At 33.6% G+C, this 14,241-nt stretch overlaps 2 protein-coding genes across 3 annotated transcripts in view; one reads left to right on the top strand and one right to left on the bottom strand.

The window, feature by feature from the left end:
• Positions 1–9,448, bottom strand: part of LOC117114936 (F-actin-uncapping protein LRRC16A-like) — a 64,038-nt gene extending 54,590 nt beyond the window's left edge. The window contains exons 1-3 of one of the 2 annotated variants that reach the window (XM_033258564.1): positions 9,236–9,448; positions 8,035–8,132; positions 1,997–2,050 (exon numbers count right to left, since the gene is read on the bottom strand). In XM_033258564.1, coding sequence (XP_033114455.1) covers positions 1,997–2,050; positions 8,035–8,132; positions 9,236–9,260 — 177 coding nt within the window. In that variant the 5' untranslated portion in view covers positions 9,261–9,448. The remainder of the gene's footprint in view (positions 1–1,996; positions 2,051–8,034; positions 8,133–9,235) is intronic. The other variant, XM_033258565.1, reaches the window with a different exon arrangement.
• A 306-nt stretch (positions 9,449–9,754) lies between these two features.
• On the top strand, positions 9,755–12,466 carry LOC117114938 (ubiquinone biosynthesis protein COQ9-A, mitochondrial-like). Its single transcript, XM_033258567.1, has 4 exons — positions 9,755–9,953; positions 10,886–10,958; positions 11,312–11,620; positions 12,229–12,466. Exons 1-4 carry the CDS (start codon positions 9,869–9,871, stop codon positions 12,464–12,466), a joined length of 705 nt encoding a protein of 234 aa, XP_033114458.1. The 5' UTR covers positions 9,755–9,868.
• Positions 12,467–14,241: the final 1,775 nt, after the last annotated feature.

Raw genomic sequence — 14,241 nt, 5'->3', positions numbered from 1 at the left:
TGGGCCAACAAATATGAACTGCAGTGCAAGCAAATATATTGATGACACTTTGCAAATTATTTAATATTATGGAAAAGATTTTAAAAATGAATGTTTGCAAACAAAATTATATATATTGAATGTATTTTGTACTTTGATATAGGCCAACAAATAATTATTGCCATGTAAGCAAATGTATTGATGACACTTTGCAAATAATATATAGGGATTTTATCAAATTCAATTGCATATAAATTATCTGTTAAAAGATTATTTGTAAAATGTTTTTTCAATTCATTAAGTATAGTAAATCATTTGTAAGTCAAAATCATTGGTCTTCATCCTAAAGTTTATTAAGCATTGGACATTGGTTATTTGATTATAGCTCACCTTGGTGGTGGGATAAAGATTACAGTATACAGTAGGTTGAAATCTCAATTAAGAGTGACATTGGTCGTTTAAACTATTATTACAAAGGCTACGATCACACTAGAGTCTCAAGCCTGGCTTGACTCACCACGGGTGAGATTTCAAGCCAGGCTCGAAATTCTGGGTCGGTCACACTTTACCTGAATTTAGTTGGATTGACCTCCAAATTAGGAAAGTCGAAACAGGAAGTTAGAGCGCCGCTACAATAAAAATACCGGCCCCGCGCACAAATCTAGATGATCTAGGTCTAGGCTCGGATGTAATGGCGATGCTACAGTAGTTTTCAGATTGATAAGTGCATTTATAAATGACAACTGATGATTGCCGTAGGTTTTTTATTCAAGAACTTCTAAACGCAACGGCGTCATCGACTGTGATTGGTCGACAGCCGACGAGGAAATGTCAATCCCAGTCATGCCAGGGTCAATTCATGGTCAATCTGGGTACTGAGCCGGGATCGAGATAGGTAGATTGAGATCTTGTAATTTTGAAACCGTGTTACATTACAGCAAATAGCATTGCGTTGTGGGGTGTGTGGTCAAATGAACAATTAGTTTTTATCCCCAAGTGCACACTTTAAATGTACTTTCCGTCCAGCCCATTGTTTTGTAAACACTACAGTAGGCGGTCTCCAACTAGAACAGTGGAAATTAAAACTCTACCTTAATTTGCCTTTTGTTCACAATAGAGCTACAATTTACAAACAAAAATTATAATCCTGACAAAATTTCAAGATTTAACTTGAACATCTTAATTGATGATTAATATATTGCTTAAATTAACTATGCAGAAAAGTTTTCCATGACAAAACCTGTATTCTTTTTGGTGATGACCTTGACTTGGTCAGTGATTAATTACCACTTGATGTTGCCTGCAGGCACAAGTAGGAATCCCAATCCACCAAATTTGGGGATTATTTGAAGTAGCCTTTTTTCCAGATGTTTGCAATGACACGGAATCACTATTGCGTTTATACAACACGCATCGCTAATAATCCGTGTATTGGTGTGTTGTATAAATGGGCCCTAAGTCTCAATATGAGGTTTAGGGAGTGGAGTTTTTTTGGTTGTGAGAAAAAATCCTGCAGCACTGACAGGAATTGAACCCAGGACCCTGGGATTGGAAGGCAAGCATCTTAACCACCAAGCTTTTTAACTCCACTCTAAAACATATTCTATTGTAAAACATTAGAAAGCACTCTATGACTCTTAATGACAACACTAAATAGCTCCAACGACCAGTACCATGGTCATTACAAATATATCTTCAGGAACAGTCCATTTACATAAAACTGATGATGGTGATCATACTATAATGTGAAACTGCTGTGCTACTCTACTAATAAATGAAATCAACTTTATATGTGTTTGTATGCTTAACCTATCGATATTGTAAAATAAGTTTGACAATTCCCTGGTTCAACAAAGAATTCCAAATATATTAAATTATCTAGTCATGGGACTTTGAAGGTCGGTCAACATTAATTATTATGGTCAATGTCAACAAAAAGAACAATTATGTCAAATGTCATCTCAGTTATAACTCTGGGTATAATCTAACGGTTTAAAAACAATAAGTACACACTTACATGCTTTGTAGATTTTGTAGCCAATATGACGAAAGCACGGTAGGCTGACAAGGCCTATGGACAAAAGAAGAAACATTGTTCATTAAAATAAAGTATCAGATTAGTAAATGGTTATTTCCAAATAACAATTATCAACAAAAAAAAATAAAAATAAAACAATAATAAATACAATACTTATTTCTGAGGCTCCTACTTTAAATGCTAAAGCGGTACTTGTGAGGAGCCTGCATTTGGCCAGACATTTTTATACCTTGTTTCGCAAACCTATTTTTTCAAAGATCGTTAAAGAGGCTGGAAAAAAAAATATACTAAAAATTTTGTTTTCTTATTCTCCTCCGTCTTGCCAAAAACATCCAGACGGAGGAGAAAATAAAAATAAAATGTTATTGGTGAATGTAAACAGCGAGTAATGGGATGCTTACATGCTTTAAAGTCATTATAATCAGGAATAAATATACATACATTATATTTTGGAGATTTCAAAGCAGCGGAGGACGTAACAAAATAAAGAAAAACTTTTTTTTGTGGCGGCGGATGCGCTAATTGGCCAAATTGTATTGTATTAAAAAATGAAAAAAATGAAAAAAAATTTGTAATAAAAATAATATAAAATAACAATATACTGTAACATTGCAACAACAATGAATGAAAATATAACAAAAACAAAAATTATAAAATATATTATAACGTAGTATCTATTATATAGGTACAATACTACAAAAACAATAGCTCATTAAATAGCCATTAAAGATTTATATACTGTATTCTGTAAACCAAATTTTTCAATTACTTAACCATGATATAAATAGCTATAACAAGTATAAAATTATTGTTTTCACAACATAGTAATCTAGAACCATTAATCAAAAGGTCAGGCAGATAATTCTACATTTTTGGATCATGAAAGAGAATAGTTGGCCTACTCATCAGTGTAACTTGCTTATTACTATTATGAGTAAATTACTGCTCAACACATTACCTCGTTCTAATATATTATATATCAAATAAAATATCAAATAGAAGGGATTGTTTCAAAAACGATTTAAAAGATGTACTTTACGTTATGTGTAAAATGCGGTTGCGACTTGCACAAACTTCATTTGTGTCTGTAGTAATGTTTGCAGTATTAAATTTGAATGAAAATACAACAAGTGCTGAGCAATCTATAAATAACATTTAACCTTCTACACCTAGTAAATCCAGGATGACACATACAAAGGATTCAAATAGAATTATTTACTGTATAACATATGCTGATTTCTTAATGTCAAAGGTGAAATGATTCAACAATAGACAATGAATCCTACCTGCTAAATGTTTATTTAATTTATTATAAATAATGTATTTTAAGTCAATAATCCTAAATAGTTTGACTCTACAGTATTCACTAAATTTACTTCAATTATTGTTATTTAAAATAAACATTTACAAAACCAATTACAATACTCAAAACATTTACAGTGAGTTGCCTTTGACAATGACAAGGTATTTAAACTTTGTACAGTAATAATACCCCTGATCCTATATACAAATAATCTGTGGTAGAATTTACTGCAACAATTATATTGTACATTTATGGTAAGGCTATCAACTCTATCCTTGTATTTACTGAAATAGTACATTTATAGGTTCTACTGCTGAAAAGTAGGTAACAAAATTAGCTGATCAAAGGTTCAAATTTCGGAATTCTCAAATTTCATTGGTCTGTTCATGTCAAGTACTCACACCCAACGCCACCTGTTGGAGAATTTCCAGCTTGACATTCCTGTCAACTTACTGTCTTAAAACTACAGTTTATTGTGTTCTACCAAATATTATGCAGAGTATCAATGCTATATTGAAATTTCTCAATGAAAAATGCAAACTTGAGGTCTCTGAAGTAACATGTACATTACTTAAATAGCTGTGTCATGTCTTGTTAGTATCTTAGCAACAGCAGAAATTCCAAGTTCAGACAAATTTGCAGAGTACTGTTAGGACTTTTGCAAACCATGCCTCCCCTCCCCCCCCCACACCCCTCTCTAACAACACAATCCGAGTTTTACTTGATTTTGAACTTATTTATCAAATATCTCTAATAATAATAAATACAACACAAACAAATAATTAAAACAAAAACAACCGTTAGAAGAGAATCCTCTAAGTCAATGCAATTTCCAGAAGGGTTCCTCTTCCATTTAACTGAATAGAAAAATTCATCTTTATCCTTACAAAACTTGTATACTGAAGCAGCAAATTTTATGTATTTATTCTACAAATTTAAAAATTTAAGAACTATGCAGATCAAAAAGCAATGATTTACAGGAAGTCTGTCTGGGTCATCAGTTACCGAGCGACAGGGATGAAACATATTACTGTATTCAGCATACAGTACAGACAAGGCCTACTCTAATATTTAGTAGACAAGCCAGTTAATGAAGGTTTTAAAACCTTCACAATTTTTTTAATTTCTTTTTGTATCAAATATCTTTATGAGGTATTTTTTAATACTGTCAGATTGCAAAAATTACAAAGACACTAGTTGGCTATTAAAACAACAATACCAAACTATATTGTACTGAGAACGATGATGATCTAATGATGAATATAACGATGATGAAAATGATGCGCAAAGATCACAATCACCATGACAAAGATTATATGATCAGTTAGCACTGTGTGGTAGCAGTTTGGCACAGTGGGAATGGTTTGGTTTCTTAACCTCGAAGTTGGGGGTTTTCAATCCATCGATGTGTATTTCACTTGTGTCCTTGAGCAAGGCACTTTATCTGCATTGCTCCTCCCTATCCAGGAGTATGGGGATAGGGAGGTTCAAGTGCAATTTGCGCTGATATATTTCATTCAGCCATAAGTCCAGAATATAGTACCATCAGTAAAGTGGTCATTGATGTGTAGACTACTGAAAGTAAATGCATTTTAAATCTGCTGGTGTTAAATGAACCATAACCATCATGCAAATCATTCTAATGCATCATAGAATATTGCCAAATATGGAAACAGAGAAGGTTACTAAGGTAACAAAGACCCTTGCCATAGACAGAGGACAATTTGAATTATAATTGCATATAAAGCACGCATGCTGTTAATTTTCGTATTAGATTTTTGCCTTATGGAATAAAGAATCATATATTTTGTTTCAGTCAAGGTGTTATAATCAACAAATATTCTTTTTTTAAGATAAGGGAGTATTTTGGAATACCTTAACAATGGTATGAGTGTAGGAAAATATTGGAAATTAAAAACAAATTCTATGTAAAGAATAAAGTAATGAATACAGTAAAAGAAATTACATTATTAGAATACGAATTTGATATTGAATCAAATCATATTATTATTATTATATTTATTTTATTTAATAAACATACAAACAGAAACTCTGAAGTACAAGTATAGGAAATATAAATTATAAATAAGTAATAAATTTTAGTATATTTTTAAGCACTGTTCACGTTACAAAAAGTGCTTGTTTGATTGCCAAAACTACCGGTAATTTCATCACTAATAAATTAAAATCCTGAAAGTTTGACTCTATCCATTATTAACACCAGACAAAATAGAAAACCATAACCATGAAATCCCCTACCACAAGTATTTAACACAAATAGAAAACAGCTATTATATTGTATTTTTGAAATCAATTCAAATTACACTGAGTTTGTTAGTACAATCGGTGGAGTCATTATTTTGATTTCAAGTCACCAGATCACCTTGTACCAATACTCTATGACTCATGGGGACAATACAAGCTCAACAAAGCTTAGCCCACTAGTACATTATTAGTTGAACCTGAGGAACACCCACCACTGTACTAGTGTATTTCAGACATATTCAAGCATGAAAAAAAAAAACATCGGTAGGCACAGCAATAAATTGTTAAAAGAGGCAATGGTTTTAAAACTGTTGTGTCTAACATTCGGGGATCCGAACCAACAGACACAGTCACCTGATAGTTGGACAATACAGTATATGTTTCATTTTAGGCACTGCAGCACTTTTATTATAATTTTAAAGGCTTTAAGGGGATACTTTGTCGAAAGTAGCACATTACAAATTTATGTAATATAAAAATGTTAAAATGCTACCTTGCATTGTACACAGGCTTCCAACTTACAAAAATAAATGTTCAATGAATTAAATTGATGTTGTTCCAATATTAATGTTATTTAATTCATGAGAAACTGGATATTAATACTGCAGTATTCCATTGATATAAAACATCAAAGCATATTGGGTGTGTGCTCTTGATTAAGCACTGAGGCACTTATTAAGTACTCTAAAATGCAGTAACTCACTTGAGAGAGTACAGTGCTTAGTCAAAGCATGGTCAAAGAAATCACATCGGATGGCAGTTAACGTTATTGTTATTCTAGAATGGTGCTTACTCTAAAACAATATATATTTACTAGTAGTATGGTATATCATTAAAAAAAAATCACTGTTTTTAGTCGAAAAGACAAAATCTAGTATGGTTATCTTTACTTCCTATAATGTAAGTGTATATTTAAGAATGAAAGCCTAATTTTGAAATAGGGATTTTGGAAGGTCTAGATTGGATTCCATACAAAAACCAAGTGTTAATGATATATGAACATAAATGATTAAGTAGAGACCAGCGCCAGAGACCTTTATATTGATCCTGCTAAATAATATTAAAAGAAACAAAAACAGTCATTGGTCTGCCAGGAGTAACCAGGATACACTTACAACTTCACTTAGAAAATTGATTGAATTCTAAACTAACTGACGGATGTGTAAGTCAATTTAAATGCCTGATTACGTACATAATTGTGGGTTGATTGACCAAGAATAAAAGGTATAAGGAATTACATTTTGTATTGATGAAACAAAAATCTGACACACTTGTGTGTGTGTTTGTAATAGGAAGCTGTATTGTAATTCCTCTTCTACAAGAGCAGAACAAATTATCAGAAGACACTTGAGAATTTTTAAAACTATTATTAGGCGAGATTTTTTTTATACCTTGTTTCACAAACTTATCTTTTTCTACTTGTCAGAGGGTAGAAAAAAAAATTTTTTTTTTCTCATTTAGCAAAATGATTTTGCCAAAACCATCTTGAGGCAGAGGAGTATATAAAAATACAATTTTATTAATGAATTTAACAGTGTAGTAGGAAATTGATAAATGCTTTAAATTTATATAATTAAGGAAGAAACTGCATACTTATTTTTGGAGATTTCAGGAAAGTAGACGGTGTTAAAAATACTGTAAATATAAAATTTTATTTTTTTAAGGAAATTTCCATTTTTTTTTTGTAGCACAGTGTACGTTAACCAGCCAAAAATAAAATTGTATTTTTATTAAAATTGCCATTTCGCCATTCAAAAAAGTCTTGCCTAAACAGACACCTTTAAACATGGCCGTACAATACAATGTGGAGTTAAACTAAAAATCACAAACAAATATGAAACTTTCAATTTTAATGAAATAGTAAACCAAAGTGAGAACTGTATACTGTAGTATTCGTAATAATACCAATCACAATAAAATAACAATAAATGAAACAGTCTAGTACTGTATATATCTACTATTTGTAAATTGGCATACCTTAAAGTAGTATAAAATGGGTTATTTATAGTTGCTTTCAAATATTTACATATTACATACTCTCAATTTAATGATAAATTAGCAAACCAAACAATCTGAACAATAAATTAAACTAATAGTTCTACTCTCTGAAAAGGCAGTTTCCAATATTTAGTAAAGCTGGACACACACTGTACTCCGTCAGCCAATAAATCCACATATTCACGGTGTGTGAACGACTGACAATGTGAATCCGTCTTACGATATCGCTAGCATTCTGAGCAGGACGTCACTGAAGACAAACCGTTACACGTGCCTTGTCACGTTACCGGTGAAGTGTGTAGCTTCTGTAGGGGTATTTAATATTTGTTTGTTTTTAAATACAAAATTCAATGAAACTGAATCAGTCAAGAATCCGACCTTATGGAGAAATATCTTTGTATTACAATCAAAAATGAAATAATTGTATTCTGTAAAATAAAAAGCTACTTACCAGCTTTCCATTTTCAATTTTTCCTTGTTTGTTTTCGGATTTAATTGACTTTACCAACCCATGTTGGAATTTGTCTTTTAGAACTTCCCGCACAATCTCTGAAAACGAATAATAATAATTACTTGTGCAAAAATGCTATCATCACATTGAAATGTCAAATTTTGACCATAAATTTGGTTTCAGGCCTTAGTTTGGCCCTCTGACCTATTTTAACAGTAAGTTGAAGGAAGTGACTTCCAGGAGATCTGGTTAAATGACCTTTAATACTGTACAACTAATTTGTATTTTGCACATGGTGACCCATCGGCACTGATTACTGTTATTGATAATAAAGTTTAAATTATAAACATGCAAATATTATGAATTTGTCGAAGATGGGGTATTTTCTTTCTCGCTATCCAGGTGACTCCCACGACCTGTGGGACATTTGGAATCTCTGGTATGCCCACCCCTGATATATTTAGTATTATTGGTAATTTTTGTCACTGTAAATAATTTGTATCACGAGATTTAATTGTACTATTGTAAAATACCAAAAGTGAACCAACTTAAATTAAATTTCCCAATAGAATAATTATATCTGGCATTAAACACAATATAAAACATTTATGAATCCAATAGACCTACTTAACAATACCAGCTTCATTATACGGCCACATATAGAATCATGAGATTCACGAACACAACGTTTGCATTTTTAAAAATCTAAATTGATGGGGAGAAATGCGATTATTTAAAAAAAAACATATATTTTATAGGCCTACCTCCTTTTCTAATTACTTTAGAATAGTATTAATTAAATATCATTTTTTCACAGTAAATAGGAAATTTACAGTACACGACAAGTGGGAAACATGAAATACCTGTACATCAGGTAGATAAGATCTCCAAAAAGACATGGAGATCTCCAAAAAGACATGGAGAACTCCTTTAGCCATAAATCATGTTTGTCTGTACTGTAATTGGATAACTCATTCATTGTGTAATGTCGTACAGCATACATAGTTTACTTTAACTTTCGAGCACCTCCCTGCTTTAATATGATGACCCATCGAGTGGAAAGACAGGTTAGTTAGATACTGTAGCCTCCCAATCTTGAGAGGTTCCCTACCTGCCCAGCCCCTCTCTCTCTCTCAATCAATCAACTCTTGATAATGATACAAACAACTTGGTTAGCCTAACACAAAACTTAAAATCTTACCCATTGACTCGTCTGAACTTCCCATCTTTGAAGTCAGAGCACGTTGGACTACTATGGAAACAAAACAACATTAAATGTGAGTCGATGGAGGAAATTATTAGACACCAAGTGTAAATCATAAAAACACGGAAGTGATCTTGTCGAAACCAGCACCACGGTAAATAATACAGTCCTCAAAAAGTATTCTTCACATCACTGAACCAGCCAAGCAGCAGCAGTAGGCGGCGGCTTACGCTTTTCGCGAACTAGGAACAGGAATGGTCCACTATTCTATAGGGGTCTTAATTAAAATTACAAATTTATTAATATAAACATACAAACAGGCATGTTCAAAGTGCATCCATGTTTTTCATATTTCAAATTATAATAATATTGTAATTTGTTTAAATGAATGATATATATCTTTTTACTAGAATTTCTTGAAAAATGACACACTTGGTATAGGATAAACAGCCTTCAAAGAGGGATGATTCAAATCGGATGAGTCAATAAGAATTTCCAGTGGCCTGGAACGATTCTTAATCATTTTCAGTACAGTAAATACACGCGCGTTATGTAACATTGACCAGTGGATGTAAACAAGAAGCTGGTTTATTGTTGTTGATCAGCTAGGACTAGCTTGAAAGTCACAAAATGCTGAAAAATCTTACACGATTGAGACCGGTTGTGTTAAATTTAGCTAGGCCTAGACAAATAATAGTGAAAACAACGCTGTCCGGTACGATTGCAAAAGTGGTTCTTGAATCAAGTTTTTGCAGACTAGGCTAGGCCTCGGGGCTAGGTCCTAGGACAGAATAGGCTAGGGCCTGGCTGCCTAGCTGGCTGGCTAGGCAACAGCCTTCATTCAAACCAAGGTCCTCTTGCCCTATCCAGCCTTATATAATGCCTAGCTAGGCCTGTGCCTAGTATATGTGACGAAGTCAGGTGTAGATCTTTCTATAGGCTATGCCTAACTGAAAATTTATAATAACTGTTTTTGTGCAGAATATTGCAGTTTTTTAAAATCTAAGAAGAATTAATAAATACCGTATCCAACCCACTATTAGTATTACTATAAGTAGGTAGTTTTTGCCGCACAACTTTAACCCTAACATTAACGGATGACGTCATAATTTATTTATCTTGCGTTGCAGAGTATGTTAATTTCAGGATTTTATGTGCTCAACGTACGTAAGTTACAGGTTTGCGCATGCATATTTTGATTTGTTTACAAAAGGGGCGAAGCTATCGCGCTGCATGTTGGGTACTAATGTTAAAGTTAAGGTTAACGTCGTGCAGCGAAAACTACCTAGTGTAGGCTTAGGCCCCTAATACTGAATTAAAAATTAAGCCTACCATACACGGGAAACCTGATCTGTTTGTGTCAAATCCTTCCTGGCATTGGCATAAGCACCTACTGTAGCTGTTGTGTGCGGAGGCTTTTGAATGACTTTTTTAAAAAAAATTTTGTGTTTGATAATTTTTGCCATAAATCTAATGTAATATATGTAGAAATTGGCTTTTGTTTTCCAAAATGTGCAGTAGGATTTATAGGTGTAATACTTGCAAAGGGATTTTTCAAGCAGTTTTAGTTACAGTTATATTTGAACATAAAGAAACACAACATAGGTGTTCATGTTCATCTATTAATTATATTGCTTGGTCTTGTAGGCAATTTCAACAAAGTAGGCCAAGGCCTGTGTCGGCTAATAAGCGTCAGATATTGTCACAATGAAAAGACAAGGTAAGTTGAGATCCAGTATTAACAAAATTCACACAATACTATGAATTTAATATAATTGAAACGATTTGTTTATACTAACATAAAGTACTAAATGTTCGGCTTTAGTGTACTGTACTTATGGCTGGTCTTTGGCTGGCATGAGTTCCCAGGGGTCCAGTCAAAATTTCTAATCAAAATTTAGAATAATGACAAACAATAGCAATAATAAAAAGTTAAATGTGAATAAGTAATTCAAAAAGTAGCTGTACCTTGCACATTATTTATTTCATTGTTTATAATTTCATGTAAACATATTAGATCTAATTTCACCGAATAATCATGATTGTGCAAATGCTGAATTTTTAAAATTTCAGTTCTCCAAACAATACCGATACAGAAACAGATTCTAGCAATCATGATAGTGCTGAAGAAGAAACAATCACAGAAGATGATATTAAAGCGCACATTCTTGTAGAATCACTGAATTTCGTAGAAACACACGGCTGGTCCATTGAGGCCCTTGCAGAAGGCGCCAAGGCTGTTGGCTACCCTGGAGTGGCACATGGTATGTTTGAAAGAGCTGGGGGTGATTTGGTGCACTATTTCGTGGCTCAATGCAACAAGAGTTTAGCTGAACGACTCGCTAAAGATGCAAAAGAGACGGAAGAAAACCCTGATTTACCGTACGTTTGCAAATTTACATGCTAAATTCTGTTTGTTTTGTTCACTCTCTTGGTAAAAAACTTAAATAGTTTTTGCTAAAGGAAATTTTTATTTTTTTACTTTAAAGCAACAAATAGAATTATTCTTGACATCTGTAGAGATTTAGTCAGAGCTTTTTTCTTGAAATTCACTTAAAATTTATATTTCACAAAACAAAAGTCAATAGCAGTAAGAAATTGAATTAGAGACTACTGGTATTAGAACAAAATCACATTAAGAAAATTACAGACTCACAAAAATTTCAATGCAATTCTCTTTTAGGCAAAGCTCAGTTTCCATAGAATCACTCACCCAATCAGCGACAGTCGCCTACGGTTGCCAGGAAGGTTGAACCTGGTTTAACTTTGCCGATTGCGTTGCAGACAAATTGGGTGCCTTCCCAATTTTCAGGGCAGCTAGCAATGCACCCTGATTCATCTACAACACAATCAGCAAATTTGAACCAGGCTCAACCTTTCCAAAATATGTCCGTGCACTGTCACTGATAGGGTGAGTGATTCTACGGAAACCGAGCTTAAAGCTGATCTTGTATTGTAAATTTGCAGTAAGATTTTGTTTTCTTTTTCAGGAATAGGAAAGTATCACAGATTATACGGGATGCTATTGAAATGCGACTGCGTATGATCATCCCTTATGTAAAGCATTGGCCTCAAGCTATGGCACTTACTGCGGTACCAAGTAACACAATAGAACACTTTAAAAACCTGTCGAAGCTCATGGATGACATATGGTATTATGCTGGTGACAATTCTGCAGATGTAAGTAAAAAGGGTCAGTGGCATATTGGCCTTTCCTTCAATCGCTGATGGACCGATGCACCTCTTGGTTATGCCCCCATTTTTAGTAGGACATGAAATTGAATAGTCTAATATTGTCAAAAATTTTGAATGGAGTGAAAGAAACAGATGGAAAGCTTGAAAATTTTTACATTGACAAGGACGCGAAGCCCCGCCCACAATGTCACAAAAACCTTAGACAATGGTGGCTAGACTTACCGAGTTGGCGAAGATTTTCTTTGCTATCAACCTTCTTTAATAAAGACAATTCAAGGTAAGCGGTATGCAAATGAATCATATATTCATAGTCTTAATCTATTTCATGGAACATGGCGGGGAAATTGCTATAAAAGCCTCTGTATTTCGCTCCCAAAGGAAGAGGGAAAAACCGCATTCAGTCAACCTTGTTGTCGGCAAAGGCCAAGTCACTGATGCGCACTGATTGGTAAATCTATAACCAAGCATAGACATCTAGGCCTAAGCTCACGTATGTTTCGCGTTTAAACCAGCTGTCTAAGGAAATTAAAATGTCTGAGAAAAAGTTTTTCATCACATGACTAAATGACGCTCGCTGATTTGTCGGTTTATCTGTCAATCAAATCTCGTCAAGATGTTAATTGTACACAGTGAGCATAGCCTTTTTGCATGAACACGGTCTAGCCCTAACTAGAGAGCCATGCAAAGTTCTTTTGACTCACTGGCCATCGTAGTCAAAAGAAACATCTATTCTACAATTCAGCAATTTAAGTTTGTCGAATAGTTTACATATTTCATACAGAAATTGCAACAAAATGAATGGGTGTAGTATTTAAGCTGAGTGTGTACCTCTAAATCAACAACGATCTTCTTAGCGCTGGAGGTGGCGAGTTGCACAGTAGACCAAGTCCAATCAACCGGCCTAGGCCCCCTAGTAGGCTCTCAAAACTCTTCATATTTTAGTCTGAATGAAAATGTAAATCAAATCAACCTTAATCTTGTGTCTATGAATCATTAAAAATGTATACATTGTTATTTTAGACGATTTAATATACACCACTTTCAACTCTGCTCAATGCATAAGCATAGGTCTTTCGACAATGTTTGTTTTTATACACACTATACGAAATCGAAATGATGTCATCTTTAGCGATTAATTCAGTCTGTAGCACACCATCTTTTGCATTAAACACTTAAGGCATCGGTCCTGTGTGAAATATGGCCCATGTGCTTGTTAAAAAAATGCAGTACACTCTTTTATTCTTTCTTTATTCTTTATTGCAATTTAAAACAAAATTGAAGTAGAACAGAGCATAAAACTGTCAATAAATTCTTTGGAAAAGAGAAGATGGTTGTCTCCTTGTTTACTGCCTGACACCATAGATTATGCGACTAGGGCCACCAAAAGGGGGATCTACACCAATATCAGCTCTACCATGATTTGGGCTGAAGTGAGCAAATTTATGTATAAACACCTTAGATTTCCGAAAATTGTACTCAAACTAGACTGTGATCCCCAAAGAGGTGATAGGCTTCTTCCCCTATGGGGTCCTGGTCTGGGATTTATCAATTTCAGCTTAGAAAATGTCTTAAGTCAAAAAAGTTTAAGATGTCCTACTGTAAGCAAATATCCTGAGCTGATTTATCAAACCATCTTAGCAAAATCTTAGCTTAAAAATCATCTTAGATGGTGTATGCGTACAATCGACTTTTTAATTTTAAGCAATTTTTAAGCTAAAGCAATATTGATAAATCTGACTGAAGCAAATAAATTGACTTAAGACAAACTTAAGCTGATTTCTAGTTTGATAAATCCCGCCCCAGGGTTC

Source organism: Anneissia japonica, unplaced genomic scaffold (genome assembly GCF_011630105.1).
Source record: "Anneissia japonica isolate Jap-2015-1 unplaced genomic scaffold, ASM1163010v1 scaffold288189_len579620_cov203, whole genome shotgun sequence".
In the NCBI taxonomy this organism is placed as follows: Eukaryota; Metazoa; Echinodermata; class Crinoidea; order Comatulida; family Comatulidae; genus Anneissia; species Anneissia japonica.
This window is presented reverse-complemented; position numbering and strand designations above follow the sequence as displayed.